This window comes from Rhea pennata, chromosome 24, assembly GCF_028389875.1.
Source record: "Rhea pennata isolate bPtePen1 chromosome 24, bPtePen1.pri, whole genome shotgun sequence".
NCBI classification, from domain to species: Eukaryota; Metazoa; Chordata; class Aves; order Rheiformes; family Rheidae; genus Rhea; species Rhea pennata.
In genome coordinates, this window is record NC_084686.1 from 8265445 (window position 1) to 8279975 (window position 14531).

Sequence of the window (14531 nt, forward strand, 5' to 3'; positions counted from 1 at the left end):
GAAAGATGTGATGTTGGGCATGTGTCAAGGTATAGAAAGGTGAGATGTTGGGCATGCATCAGGTATGGAAAAATGTGATAATGGCATGTATCAAGGTATAAGAAGATGTGATGTTGAACACATGTCAAGGATACAAAAAGATATGATGGGGATGTATCAAGGTATAGAAAGATATGACAGGGTCACATCAAGGTAGAAAGACATGCTGTTGAACATGCATGAAGGTACAGAAGGATGTGATACTGAGCACACATCTAGATCCCTTCTGAACCAAAACCTGCTTCTGGCATCACTTCAAGTATTAATGACAGGTAGAAATGATCCATCCTGAAGACCTCCTCCTGTGAGAAACACTGGGGTTCCCTGGCCATTCTCCACCCTGTGCACGTGTCACCTCGTTTTCCATGGATGAGCCCATTTTGACTTTCCTCCCCCTGAAGCCCATACCTCTGTGGAGGGCAGCTCGGAGGCTGGATTGCCACTTTTAATGCTAGTGCCCAGAAAGTTGGCACGTTCTTCTCAGATCCCAAACCCTTTCCTGTCCTTTTTTTGTCCCTAATTCCCTCCTTGTGTTGAGTTTGGATCAGGCTTTTAACTCCATCTCGTGTACTTTATGCTCCAAACTTTGGAGTAAACAGAGGATTCAGCATGCTAAATATTAAACCTAATTAAGGTAGTTCAAAACTACCTGTAATTCCCTAATTCGCTTGTGTTTTATATAAATCACTGCATGATACCTGAAACCAGCCTTTTGCCATGGAGGATGTAAGAGGCCGAAAATTGCCTTTGAACGTGCGAATGAAAGATGTTTAAACTGGTGCAATTAATCTAGCAGCTGTTGATGCAATTGTTTGCGTTGCGGGTGCATTTTCAGGAGCGAAAGCTGCAGTGTGGTGGAACAAGGCTTGGACAGAGAAGGCACTCAGGAAAGCCTGGCCTGTCTTTTCTTAAAGGAAGACCTCACCATACCTTCTGGTCTTCAAAGCCGTTTGCGTTGGGAGTTTTGCATTTTAGAAGGGAATGCACACCAGTTTCAGTAAGGGGGATAAGACTGGCAAGCTACGGGAGAGGGGTATGAGCTGAACTGTTGCTAGTAGAGAGCTCTGATTTATCTGCCATATGGGAAAGAGGAAAACAGCCGGCTCCAAAGGGATTTCTTTCTGTCTCCATAAGGAAAGTCTCCATAAGGAAAAACAGCCGTTTGCAAATATGTTAGCAGAACATAGCAAGAAAAGAGGCAGATTTACATGAAGAAAGGGTTTTGTCGGTGCAGTAGCCCTCCTCCTCCCCATAGCACAGCGTGAACGTTGTGGCTCTTGCAGCCACACGAAGCAACCTGTTGCAATTCCTTGCAGGAGTATTGGGATCTTTGCCAAGAGAACTGAAGGCAAAACCACTCAAAACTTGAATCACAGGATACAGCAGATCGTCGACTGGAAGGAGAGGGCGGTTATGCGTGCTGCGCTTCTGACACATCCCCAGATACTTTTGTGCAGGTGGAATAGTTGAGGCATTTGATCATTTGTGCCTGCCGGGAGATTTGTGAAGCACTGCAAAGCTGTAAGCAGCCAATTTGAGACCGTGGCTAACTCATTTGTATCTTTTTCATGGGCAGGAGTATATCTGAGGGCCACCCTTCTTGGCGGCAAATCCTTAGATCAACAGCTCTGACTGCATTTGCCAGTGGTATATACCAAGAAAGTACAAATCTGCTGTCTTCAGAACATCTCTTTCATCCAAGGTCATACTTCTAGTCTCTTGTTTCAGTAGTAGGGCTCCTCTAGCGCTCCTCTCCAAAATTCCTGTCATTTATTGACCTCAGTCTTCTTTTTCCTCCAAAGCACCTCAGTGATGAGGTCTAAACCATTGGCATCGTTGTCTGCTGGTTGGGACCTTAGAGGTCAAAACTTTGTGGTGGCTCTTTGAAGCAGCTCAGTCTCAGTCAGAAATCATCTTTGCCCCAAATAAAGCCCCGTGGCAAAAATTGCATTGGGTTTGTATTACTTGGGCTGTGACTATCCAGTTCTCTTGTCATCTCATGTCTTCAATTTTGAGCAGTATCAGCTCTGAACTCAATTTGTTGTCTTTTCCTTTCAACCTCAAGAGCTTCTGGGGCATTTCCTTAGGATGCAACAAAGGTTTTAATCCACAGAAGTAATTTTTAAGGATGATTTAAGAGAAAAAGGCTGGAAATTGTATAAACTCTGCCACCCTCATAGCTCTAGTAAGTTTTAATAGGAAAGCACATTTGTTAACCAAAGGTGAAGAGCTTGGGAGGAGAGAGAGGAAGAGCCTGGTGTTGCCTGGACCTGCGTGGATTTATCGGCAGCGCTCCAGCCTCTTCGAGGCGGTTGTGTTGTTCATCTTGCACATCTCCACGTCTCGGTGCCAGGCTGTTTTCGCCTGAGATGGGTGTGCAATTGGGTTGAGGGCTTTTTCCTCATCAGGAAGCATCCCAGCTATCTCCTGGAGAATTCCTCCAGTGGCCGGAGTCAACCTTGCGCAGTCCTGTTTTCTCTGCAAAGCTGGTGTGGTGATCTGTATTCTCCAATCCCATCAAATTCCCATTGCTTTTTCGCAGGTGAAGTTTATAGCTTCCATCTTGCTTTGTTTCAATTCTAAAATTTTATCCCTTTGTATTGCTATTACTATCTAGGCTTGAATGAAGATATTCCACAAGTGCAGAAAAACTACACTTTTTCAATGTAAATCTACTCATAAACTCAGCTTTGGTGCTTTACATTTTTTCCCCATTTCTCTTGTAAAACTGGTCTTTTTCCAATGCAAAGGTTTCGGGAGCAAGCAAACCCCCAGAGCGTGGAGGCCTGAAAAATGACTTGTGCTTCCTTGTCCAACCCTTGTAATCATGTTTCTTCTAAAGCTTTCTCTGAACAGGCTCGATAAATCGGGGTGTTTGAGGGGCCGCGGCAGGTATTTTTCTTTGACCCTCTGATAAATTTTCTTCTGTGTGCCCTCTTCAATTCTCACCCCAAATCGTGGCCTTTTTTGTTGCTCGTAGACCCTCTAGGTAGAAGAAAAAAAACATGAGAAATTTAACAGTGCTGCAGCCAAAGTGAGATTTAGGATATGTAAGGGGACGAAAATAGAAATAAAAATCGATCCCACTATGGGGCCAGCAGAATCCACCAAAACCTTGACTTCTCTCCCCAGACTACGTGGCATTTCAATCTGTTCTCTGAGGACACTGTCCCTGGTTAGAAGACTCACATTAGCATTGCTCTACCAGAGGGTGGAGAGCTTGTAAATTATGTGAACGTTTAGGGCTAGAAAGGGCTTTGTCTTTGATTATTTTTTCCTTTTTTTCCTTTTTTTCTGCCAAAAATTCTTCAGCAGAAACTGGCATCTGTTTATTTTATCCTTTGGAGAAGTTTGGGGATTTAAAATTTTTTGATTATTTTTTGAAGCGTCCACCATCTCATCTTCACGAGGCCAAGGTGGAAGGACCTGATTTTTGTCCTCATGATTCTTCTGAACATAAATTTGTAGACATCTGCTTTTGAATTTTGAAGCTTTACATGTTCTATGAATTCTATGTCTTCCTCATGCAGGTTATTTTAAGCAAAATCCAGCCTTTCTTGCAGCTCTGTGGAAGGCAATCTAAATTTTAATGGGGGGAGGGGGGAAGGGGGGGAAGAAAAGCCAGGAGGGGAGTATCTGGCCGAATAAAGAAAATGATCCCGAAGTGAGTGATTTGAATGACCCACATCTGTGACTGTGCTTAAGTTTGGTCACAGCCAAGGAAATAAGGCAAATTTGTAGAAGATGCATCCAAAAAATCCCTATGGAAATGTTTATTTGACATTTTTTAACAAACCTATTTTCTAATAAGGTGCAAGACTTTTGTGCTTGGATCCGGGAAATGCGTGCGCGGAGCACATTCCTTGGTCATGGAATTAGCAGGATGCAATCAAATATTAAGTGCGCAAAGGAAATTTTGAAAAGCATCAGATAAGATTCTGATTATAAATTATTCACAGTTAATTGCTTGGAGTAAAGAACTGTTGGAAAATTAATCCCCTAACTATTCTTGGTAATACACTCAAGGAAATCAGAAACTTGAACAATTCACGTCCGGCAAGAAGAAGTTTGCACATTTTCGGCATCCTGGGCTATGTTTCACTTCAAAGCTTTTCAATTTGCCCTCCAAAAAAAAACATCACGATTCGTTCTTTTGGGAACTTTTGCTGGGCCAGGGGCTGTATTGCAAAAACTGCAAGTATTTTCACGTTACTTTGAAGAATCCTCTTTGATGTTTTCCTTTGCCAGTTTGTTTTGGAAGGTACTTTAATGGTCTCTCTCTATAAAAATAACACTTAAAAATCTATGTAGGTATCTCAGCTCTCCACTTAAAAAACGAACAAAGTTGCTTAATGTTGCCGTTCAAGGTACATTAACCTTGTCTACTAAAGCTCTGACTGGCTCTTGCGGGTTTTATTCTCCCGTTTATGTTGCAGAGATGTCCCTGGAGCATTCTAGTCGTCGACAGTGATGGGTATCTTTGGCGAGGAGGGAATTATTTTGCGGTAATTGTTGTTCTTATCAGATATGCACCGTGGCAGCTCCCCCTCTCCCGCACCTACTCTTTTTTTATTGAGCTGGAGGAGGTGGATCAGAAACGTGGACTCCATTTATTTTCGTTTTCTTGGGGAATACTCAGTAACGCAATGCTGGGGAGGGTACGATGCTCCAGCTACGGGCTGATGTTGAGTCAGCCGGCGTCCAGGCTGAGCACGAAGGACGTTTCCAGCGTGGAATCCCTCATGCAGGTTGGGTGGAGAAAATTTGTCTACTGTGGATTGCTAAAAAGCTGGAAACATTGGCTGGCTCAGTGGTGTTTCTGGCACTAATGCTTCTGATGTCCAATGAGTGGCTTCATGCAAGCGTGTGTAGTAGCACACAGGAGTGCGGGAAATGGATAACCTCTTGAAAAACAGGATTCTTCTCCACTTTTAGCAATTTAGTCTTATCAGTCTCGCTTTTAGGTGGGAATTAAAGGTGCCAGTAGAGCTACCCTTGCCTAACTTAAAAAAAAAATATAAAAAAGATGTTTTTCTGCCTGTTGAAGCTTTTGCTTAAGAGCAAGGGGTGAATTTGTGTAAAAACAAGCAAGGACATAATAGATGTTGGCAGAGGGTAAGATGCTGCTAGCAGACCTGGAGAGCTGGGGAAGAGGCAAGGAAGCACAAGGCAGCTGGGCAGGCAGCAGTTCTTAGAGAAGTCTCCAAAGGAGGAGAGTTTTTCCGTGGGACTGAGCCTGGATTACACTGTGTGCTGCTGCAAATCACTGGAGACATTAGACGTGCCTCGGTTACCGCAGAATATGGCGATCCTTGGAGGGAAATAAACCCTTCCTTGGGATTTTAAATCCCTTTTTCTCCAAGAGCTCTGTGCTTTTGTTAAATGCATCATTTTGCTTGAAGCCTTCTTGAAGAATTGGAAGTAGGAAACCCAAAATATGGTGGTGGCGGGGGGAAGTGAACCAGCCATCACAAAGTGTATGGCGTCTCCCCCAGAATCTGGATTCTCATGACTTCTGAGGATGCTGAAGACCATTTCAAGGCGCACATTGGCTGGTTTGCAGAGAAGTCGTCAAAATTTGCTTTGACTCAGGCGTGGAAGTCCTCCTCCCCAGGGAGGACCAACTGCCCCACCTCACTCCTGCTCTTTTTGTTGCTGCTCATTTCACCTCAAAGCTGCTGGTGCGAGACGGGAGCTCAACACTCTTCCAGTTGGGTTGACTCTCAGCTAAAGAAGAGCTCAGGGCTGTGACTATGGACTCCACACCTCCCTTTCCTCAGCCAAATTTGCAAGATCAGTCAAATCCAAAGACTTTACCCCTCCCCTGCACACCAAGAGGACTCTACAGCAAGGCAGAAGTGGCTCTTACCATTGCCAACAAGCATAAAAACACTTAATGCGACTGTTTTCCCTATCGGCTTTGCCCAAAAGAGGGCCTCTCACTCTTTTATTGATGAAAGCTGGTAACCTTTGCAGCATTTTTTCCATCAGAAATGAGAAAATGTGGGGGTGAACTGCCTGTGGCCTCATTTCAGCACATAAAAATTAGATGTTCAAGTGCGAGATAGTCACTCCAGATTCACTTTATGGTCAGTGGAGAGACATTGTCACCCGCAGAGGGTGAATCTGTCTTTGGCTTACATTTCCAAGTGAGATATATAGTCCTCTGGAGGTGCTGGTTCCTTTCCGTCAACGATATTTCTTCATTTTAACTTATATATATTCATATAATGAATGCATATATCATAAAATTCAGCATACACAAACCTGAGTTTTCTGCCATGAAGACTGTAACATAAAAAACTTCAAGCATAACTCATCTACCATCACTGGAAACGCTGCTTCATCCTCTCTTTATTATACTTAAAAAAAGAAAAAACAGCCCTTTAGAAAGGCAGTCTTCCACTAATACGCAAAAATATCTTCTAGTAGCTGGAAAACATTTTCAGACACAGACTATACATAACCATCTCCCTGGGACATGCCTCAAGGCTTCCATGTGCAAGAGCGGAAAACAGAAATGTCTCTAATAATTCCGGAATTTGGGATAGATGCAGAAAAGTGTTTGAAAACTTCACTCTCCTAATTTCCCACGTCGGATCTTCCCTTATCGATTACTGATTTTGCTGCCGTGGGGAAGCCGATGATTTAGCTAGAAAAGGATTCCCACTTATTTTCCATTGATGTGGAAAAAAGAGTTGTGTCTTGCAAAGCTGATGTTAATATTATCAACTGTAATATTATCAACATAGCCCCAAATTTGTTTTTTTTTTTTTTTTTGTTCAGCAATACTTCTAATACTGTTTTATACCTATTTTGATGATCAGACAGGTCAGAGAGTATTTCCTTTTTGCCTTGTAATGGCAGGGACCATCAGAAATACTTTGAGTTTTTAAATGTTTTGTGGCATCAATGATCGCACTGAAAAATGACTTCTCTGCTCAAGTCTTTAATTATTTTTATTTGAAAGAGGAGGTGATATACTGCTGGCAAAAAGCAGCAGATAAATCTATCCTGGCTGTGACTCTTTTAGGTAGACTCAAGCTCTTTGGGAAATACATTTTCAACTTAATGGCCATATTGCAGTGGTAGCTGAAATAATTTTATTTCCGAAGGAAATTTAGGACACTTTGCTCTTCAGATGCTGCCAAAATCTAAAGTGCTGCCGTTTCCGGAAACGAAAGAGCCTTTATCAGAGGTTGTTCAACTTCATTGCCCACAGTTTCTTTGGGGAAGGGACACGAGGCTCCGAGTATTTGCTCTTTGCCCAAAATTCAACCGTTCGGTGGAGAAGATCAATGCAGAGTTGGTGGCGTTCGGTGTCTCATTGCTCTGTGTCTTCTTCCCATTTCTTCTTTAGACGAGTCAATGCGGAGATAAACTGATTTAAAGGGGGGAAAATACAGATTATTACATAAAATTATTACTTAAAATGCCAACAAATCACTGCAGCTCTCTTGTGCCTTTTTCGGGCTGGTTGAGCCCTGAAAAGTGGTGCCATCAGCAATGGTGGCCTCTCGCTTTTCTTCATCTTCCTGTTTGACTACAAGTCCGATTCTTGAAACAAATCCAAGCCCGTAAAGTCTTCATGATTTAGTGAATGCATTATATTATATTCGGCAATTAAATTGGGCCTTGGACTGCTCCATACTCTACAATAAATCACCGAGCACTTTGTGTGTGCTGTCTTCTCAGTATTTGGTTCATGGGACGTTGGATGGCAGGGCAGAGTGAGTAAGAAGTAATTGCACTTCTATTTTAAACATTTATTTGTGCAAAAATGAATAAAAGGGAGATCAATGCTCTGCCTGTGCAGATAGCCCTCAGCTTTTGGAGGGGGAGGCTACACTGCATTTTCATGAGGCTGATGCCTGCTGGCAAACGTCAAGCCCAGCAGAGAGCTGTTAGGAAGAAGACCGGAATATTTGAAGTCTTCCCCCAAATTCCAGTGATGGCTGAGCCAAGCGCACCAAATTGCACCTGCATTTTTGTGGACATAGTTGGTGTCCCTGCTCTGCTGCCTTACGTTGAAGTGTTTCTTCCAAAAATGGCACCCATTGCTTGAGCCGGGAGGTTGGACTAGATGCTCTCCAGAGGTCCCTTCCCACCTTATGATTCTGTGATTCATCACAGAAGGCAGGACTAAAGCTATGAATTGGTATTTCCCAACACAACGTGGCATAACTTTCCATTTTATTGGGCCTCTAATGGGCGAAACAGCAGGCATTACTCCAAAAATCACTTGCAGCTCGTTTTGGTGGGAGGAATATGCTTTGGGAGGCTCTGGGAGATTTCCCTAAGTGGCTTTATGCACTTGCTAAACCCTTCAATCATTAGTGTGGTGACTAACATGGCAGATCTGCAGAAAATTTGCAAGGAATGAATGCTGCCAAAAATGTAGACTTTAGTTCATCTCTTGCCTAATGCAATGACAGACCTAGGATATTTTTTTTTTTTCCCTGAGGATTTAAACAAGACTATCAGCTCTTCCAGGGTCTGTTTTTTCACCTGTGGGTTCACTTTCCCTCCTGAAGAGCTCATGGTTTTAGTGGACGTGACCCATATGTCTCAGGGCAAGAGGAGACTGGTCTACTGGGTTTCACATTACCATGTACTAATGACACTTACTGTCTAATGAGCTCATTATTTTTGAAGTCTGTTGGCAGAGAGGGGCTTTTCAAAGTTTTCTTTTTTTTTTTTTTTTTTTTGGAATTATATATATGCTTTTTTGGTTACACTTGGCCACCACATCTACACTTTGGAAGAACATCCAGCCAAGAGCCCCTCTGCAAAGAAGTCCCTTCCCTGTGTCCCTCTGCCTTCCCCACCATGCTGGGGGTGGATGGCCTGGTTTGAAGATACCCAAAGAAGAGGCTGGGACCCCCCCCCCCAAAAAAAAAAAAAAAAGAAAACAGCTTTATTTTTACAGAAAGCAGAAAGTTTCTGCAAGAGAGATTGAGGATGGTGCATCTCAGAGCACCTCTTGGAGTCCATGAGTAGGTAAGTGGAGATAGATACTCAACATAGATCCTTCCTAGGAAAACAAAGTTGTCTGTGCACCAGGGTTCACATAGTGGAAGTAAAACAAGCTTCATCGATTGCAACCGTCGTTTCTGAAAGCTCTGCCTGCGTCTGGCCTCGGTGCAGGCAATGTCTGCTTGCAAGCCACCTTCTTCTCTGCTCCCCAACGGATTTTTTTCCTCCCAAGTTGCTCAAATAATCATTAAATAATGATCATGGGCATCAAATAATCTTAGGTTTCTTCAGGGGACATTTTTCTTGGAGGGTCTGAGCATCCATGTAGATCTTGCGTGGTCTTGTGTCATCTGTGTAGGTATTTGCATGGTCCAGGGCCAGTTCTGGGAGAATTTTGGAGGGCTCCATCTCACTGCTCGTATTTGTTTTTAACCAGCTTCTCCAGCAGGTTGCGGTGCAGGATCCTCTAGGTAGGAAGGCCTGTAGGAATTGATTTGTGTGTCCTTGGTATGCTTGTGGCTAGACACCACTCCTCTAGATACAACTGAATTTTGAAATACATCTGGGCTTGTGAGCTGGAGCCCACGATGAGATGGCTGCCGCAACGCACTGAAGAACTTCAGTTCAATAAAAAGAGCGAAAAAAACCCAACAAAAAAGAGTAAAAGGCAACAAAAATTGCCCCCAGTATGGGGTGCCCTCAGCATCACTGCGAGGGGCAGAGTGGGCGGCTGTGATTTGCAGTGGGTCACGCAGGAGCAGTGGATGTCTCCTCTCCTTTTCTTTTCTCTCTTTTTTTCCCCCTTTTTTCTTTTTTTTTGGAGGGAGGGAGGGATATTTTGACGGGGGGGAGGTGAGTTAACCCTGCTCCGTTTCTCCCCCCCCCCCACAGCTTCTCGATGTGACGCCCGCCCAGGATGCACCATGTCTCCCCGGCGCCGGCTCTGACAATGATGGCCACCCAGAGTGTGCCCCCTCCCCCTTACCAGGACACCCCCCAGGTGAGTATCCCAGAGCACCCGTGGGACCCTCCCTCCAAAAAAAAAAGAAAAAAAAAAAAAACTCCACAGGACACCCCAAAACCCCTCCGAATTCCCTTCGCTGCATCCCCCCGACCAACCCAACCTCCTGCTACAGAGCTGCTGTTTTGCAGTAAAATGCCCGTCCCGGCTGAAAATGCACCGAGGAAAATGCTTAGCCCTCGACAGCGCCGATATTTTGTAATAAATTGCCTTTGCAGGTGAAAAAATGCACCGAGAGAAACGCTCGGCCTCCCCGAACGGTGCTGATATTTTGCAATAAAATTCCTTTCGAGACTAAAAGTGCACTTGGAGAAATGCCCGACCTGCCTGGCCTCCCCAAACGATGCTGATATCCTGCAATAACGTGCTTTTCCTGGCAAAAAATGCACACAGGGAAATGCCCAGAAGATCCTGTCTACCCATACAGTGCCGATATTTTGCAATAAAGCGCTTTTCCCGGTGGAAAATGCACTGAGGGAAATGCTCAGCGGTGCTTTTATGCAAATAACCTTCTTGGGCTGAGAATCCAAAGTTTTGGGCACGCTGCTCCTGCACGCGGGGGGTGATGAGATATTGCCTTTTGACAACGCTACGGGGCTAATTTAAATATCTGAATTTTAAATAATTTTAAATGTGATTTTTAATAACTTTAAATATTGCTAATTTAGCAGGTTTTCTGCCCTGAAACCTTCACTCCTTTCCATCACTAAAATTGACCTATTTGCCTATAGTCTTTGAAAAATGGCAGAAAAAGGGAATATTCCAGTTTGTCAAAAAATGAATCTTCCCTGGTGAACGGGCGTTCATTTTGGCATAAGATTTGCCCTGTTTGGGAACGGAAAGCAGGAGCATGACTGCAAGATGTGCACTTGGCCGAGCAGAAATCAGCTCTTTCTCGACCCCCAAAATTGGCTTTTCTGGCTCAAAACCCAGCAGCGGGGGACACAGATCCCTTCCCCAGAACCCTGCTCTGCGGTTTTCATGCAGGACATTTTTGCTCATAAATATATGCTTTTCCCTTGCATTTTCTTACATCCTCAACACTGGGGGGAAACATTAGAGCCTCGAAAAACAAAAAATAAAAAATTGAAAATAAATGAAAAAAAAAAATCCCGTTTTCCCTGGCAAAGTGCAAAGGCAAATGGGTTGGATGGGGAGGAAAAAGTGGAAAAAGTGTGTGTGGGGGGGGGAAGAAGGATGCAAAGGCAAAATTCATCCCCTTTGTAACGTAGCATATGGGAAATAAGAGCAAAGGGGTGAAAACTCAGATAAATCTGCATTTTTTAAAGACAGTGAGTAACCAAAAAATAATAATAATAAAAAAAATTGGGGCTGGCCAAATCATGAGTGCTAAAAGAGATTAAAAAAAAAAAGAAAGAAAGAGCAGCAGCGAAAGGTCAACCAGGAAATATTAAAGTTAAACAGTTTAAAACCGAGATTTGAGCCTACCTAGGTTTATGCGGGGGGCCGCCGCTTTCCATTTGGCCGAGAAAGTGGCTTCTTAATGCCCAGACAGGGAAAATGAGGGTGAATTTGGCTGATGGTGGGGTTAGTGCACTTATATACGTACGCGTTCATATATATTTCTGAAAAATATAGGCAGCAGGAGAAATGTTCAGGCTGAAATATTAGAAATATTTCGGAATATAAGAAATATTAAGGAAAATTACGGCTTCCTCTTGCTACCTGCTTGGGGGGGCAAGCGGAGGTTTGCCCACGCAACCAGCCCAATGCAAATTTTTGCAAAATTTTTGCAAAATGTCCACTGTATGTTAAAAAAAAAAAAAAGAAAGAAAAACTCATCTGGTGTTGCTTTCTTGGCCCGGCCACTGGGAAATCGCGGCCGACGGCCTGAGAAAAAGCATCTTTAGAAACCTGGGGACAAACGAACCGTAATCGGCTGCTAATTAAAGGTTTTTAGCGGGGGGTGGGGGTGGGATTTTGGTGACAGTCCTGCTGCGCGCTCCCAAATTTGGATATTTGGGACGTCGCGCTTGGTCGGTGCAAAAGCAACCGGGGCAAATCGGGCTTAAAAAGAAGCCACGAAACCGCGCGGAGCTTGCAAAACCCTCCGGGGAGCGCGGGAAAATTGCGATAACCCCTCGTTTTAATGCTCTTTTTAATTTTCTTTTTTTTCTTCTTCTTGTTTTTCCTTTTTTTCCCCCCTCCTCCTTTTTTCCGCCTCCCCGCAGATGACGGCCACGGCCCAGCAGCCGGCCAAGGCGCAGCCCGTGCACGTCGCGGCGCCGGCGGGCGGCAGCGCCCCGGTGCCCAGCGCCGCCGCCGACCCCCAGGCGCAGCTGGAGGCCGACAAACGGGCCGTCTACAGGTGACGCCTCTTTTTTTCGCCCTTTCCCTCCTAGTTTTTGCAAAAACAACGGGTTTCTTTTTTTCTTCTTTTTTTTTTTGCTTGTCTGCATGATGCCTTTTTTTTTTCCCCCCTGTCGGGCAGGAGGTTTCTTTATATTTTCTTTTTCTATCTTCCTCTTTTTTATAAGTAGCACCCTGGGTGCAAAATAAAAGATGCACCAAAGCCCTGGGAGGATGCATCACCCACATGCGTTCTTGGGGCAGCATGGGGGGGGGGAGAGGAAACAACCCCTTTCCACCCTAAATGACCAAAAAAGCCCAGAAGCCCCCCAAAAACTATCACTTTTGGGTTACAGCATGTGCCAGGCTTGATTTTGCCTCAAGCAACTGTCTTGCCCCAAATTGGAGCCGCGAGCATCTATTTTGGGCAAAAAAATCCACTCTACCCAGGAAAGTGAAATAAAAAAATGCAGGTTTTTTGCATCCCGGCAAGAACTGCTGCTGTTTGACCAAGAGGCTTAACCAGGCTTTAATAATACACACGTTGCTCCAAAACTGGGGCAAATTCTCTCTGAATTGGGCCACGTGGGAGCTGATCAGCGCCACCGGGATTTCTTGGCCGCGAGGGATGAAATGACCAAACTCCAAATTTCTGCAAACGGCGCAAAAGAGCGAATCTAACCAGCCTGGAAAGGAGAGCAAAGAAAATAAACCCAGCGGAGAAATGCGAGGAGTTATCCAGAGCGCGTTGCAAGTGGGCTTGTGAGGGAACGTTCCCCGAAAGAGATGGAAATAATTCTCCAGAGACGTAGAAAAAAAGAAAGGAAAAAAAAAAAAGCCTTTTTGCCATGTTTGCCGGATTGCAACCTAGTGGATTTTTTTTTTTTTTTTTTGCAAATTGCATTTTTTTTGCGAATATCATTTTTTTTCCTTTTTTTTTTTTTTTTTGCAAATTGCATTTTGGGTTTTTTTTAAAAATTTCTATTTATTTATTTATTTTTGCGAGTTGCATTTGTGGTAAATCGCATTCGTTGCAGGCTGTGCTTTCTTCACAGCCCGTAAGCAGCCGGGACACTTTTAATACCAGGCTGCCTTTACCGTGGCGTTCACCGGGGTGGCTTCGGAGCACCCTGAATTTGCAAACGGGCAACAGCCCTTATTCCTTTGCACTGATTTTTTTTTTTCCCCCTTAAAAAAACGTGCGAATCGGGACCGGGCAGCATGTCCCCCCCCACTTCCCACCGCTGGGCTTGCAGGCAGAGCGCTGCTGAATGTGCAAAATTAGACCATTAGAGGAATTCATTTCTCTTTATTAGCCCGTGTCAAATCCTTTTTATTAGCGGCTGCCAACGACCTCTCTCCTGCAGGAAAATGTCAGGCGGGTTCAGCCCTTTTATTTGTTCGGCGCCAGCGAGGATCAAACTCTCCCCAAATCCACGCCGGCGAGATTTATTTCCGATGGCTGGAGAGGGGGGAAAGGAAGGGGTGAGCGCCTGACTCCCGGTCTTGCAAAACCACCTTTTGCAAAACCCTCATTTTCTAGCCCCAAATATCTTTTCTGGCAAAAATCCTGCTTGCCTGCAAGTTAGGAAACATCGTGGTGTTTTACTTTATTTTTTCCTCCCATTCATAACTATATATATACATACATACATATATATGTATATATATATACACACACACATACATACATACATATATATATATTCTTTTCTTTTTTTTTGGGGGGGGGGATCCCAATCCTGTGGCAGACCTGGGTTTCGCTGCTCCTTGAACACCACTCTGCCTCTGGGACCTTGGTCCTCTCCCTTAACCTCGCTGTGCGTCTGCCTCAATTTTTTTCCCTTATTTTTTCCCAAAGCAAACCCCAAATTTCTTCCCTTGCGTCATGCCACCCTCAACCTCTGCGTCCTCTTCGCCATGGGTGCTGCTCCAACATGAACCAGCGGTGGCTGAGGGCTAATAAATCCCCTCGGCCGGGTTAAAAAAAAAAAAAATCCCTCTTTTCCGCCCCAGTTCGGGGCCGATTTGCCCCTCTCGTTCCTGACCGATTGAGGGGCTGCTGAAACGGCGGCCGGGTTCGCGTGCCGCAATAATTCAGAACGCCGCCTGGAATTTGCCTTTCATATCCCTCAGCTAAGCCGCTGCCTAAATTAACGACCACTGAGGCTTTTTTCTTTTTTTT

The 14531-nt window shown here is 44.4% G+C and overlaps 1 protein-coding gene across 6 annotated transcripts in view; it reads left to right on the top strand.

Moving 5' to 3' along the window:
- Positions 1-14531, top strand: part of PKNOX2 (PBX/knotted 1 homeobox 2) — a 75567-nt gene that overhangs the window by 40865 nt on the left and 20171 nt on the right. For all 6 annotated transcript variants that reach the window (XM_062594506.1, XM_062594505.1, XM_062594507.1 and 3 more), the window contains 2 exons: positions 9907-10015; positions 12229-12365. In XM_062594506.1, coding sequence (XP_062450490.1) covers positions 9932-10015; positions 12229-12365 — 221 coding nt within the window. In that variant the 5' untranslated portion in view covers positions 9907-9931. The remainder of the gene's footprint in view (positions 1-9906; positions 10016-12228; positions 12366-14531) is intronic.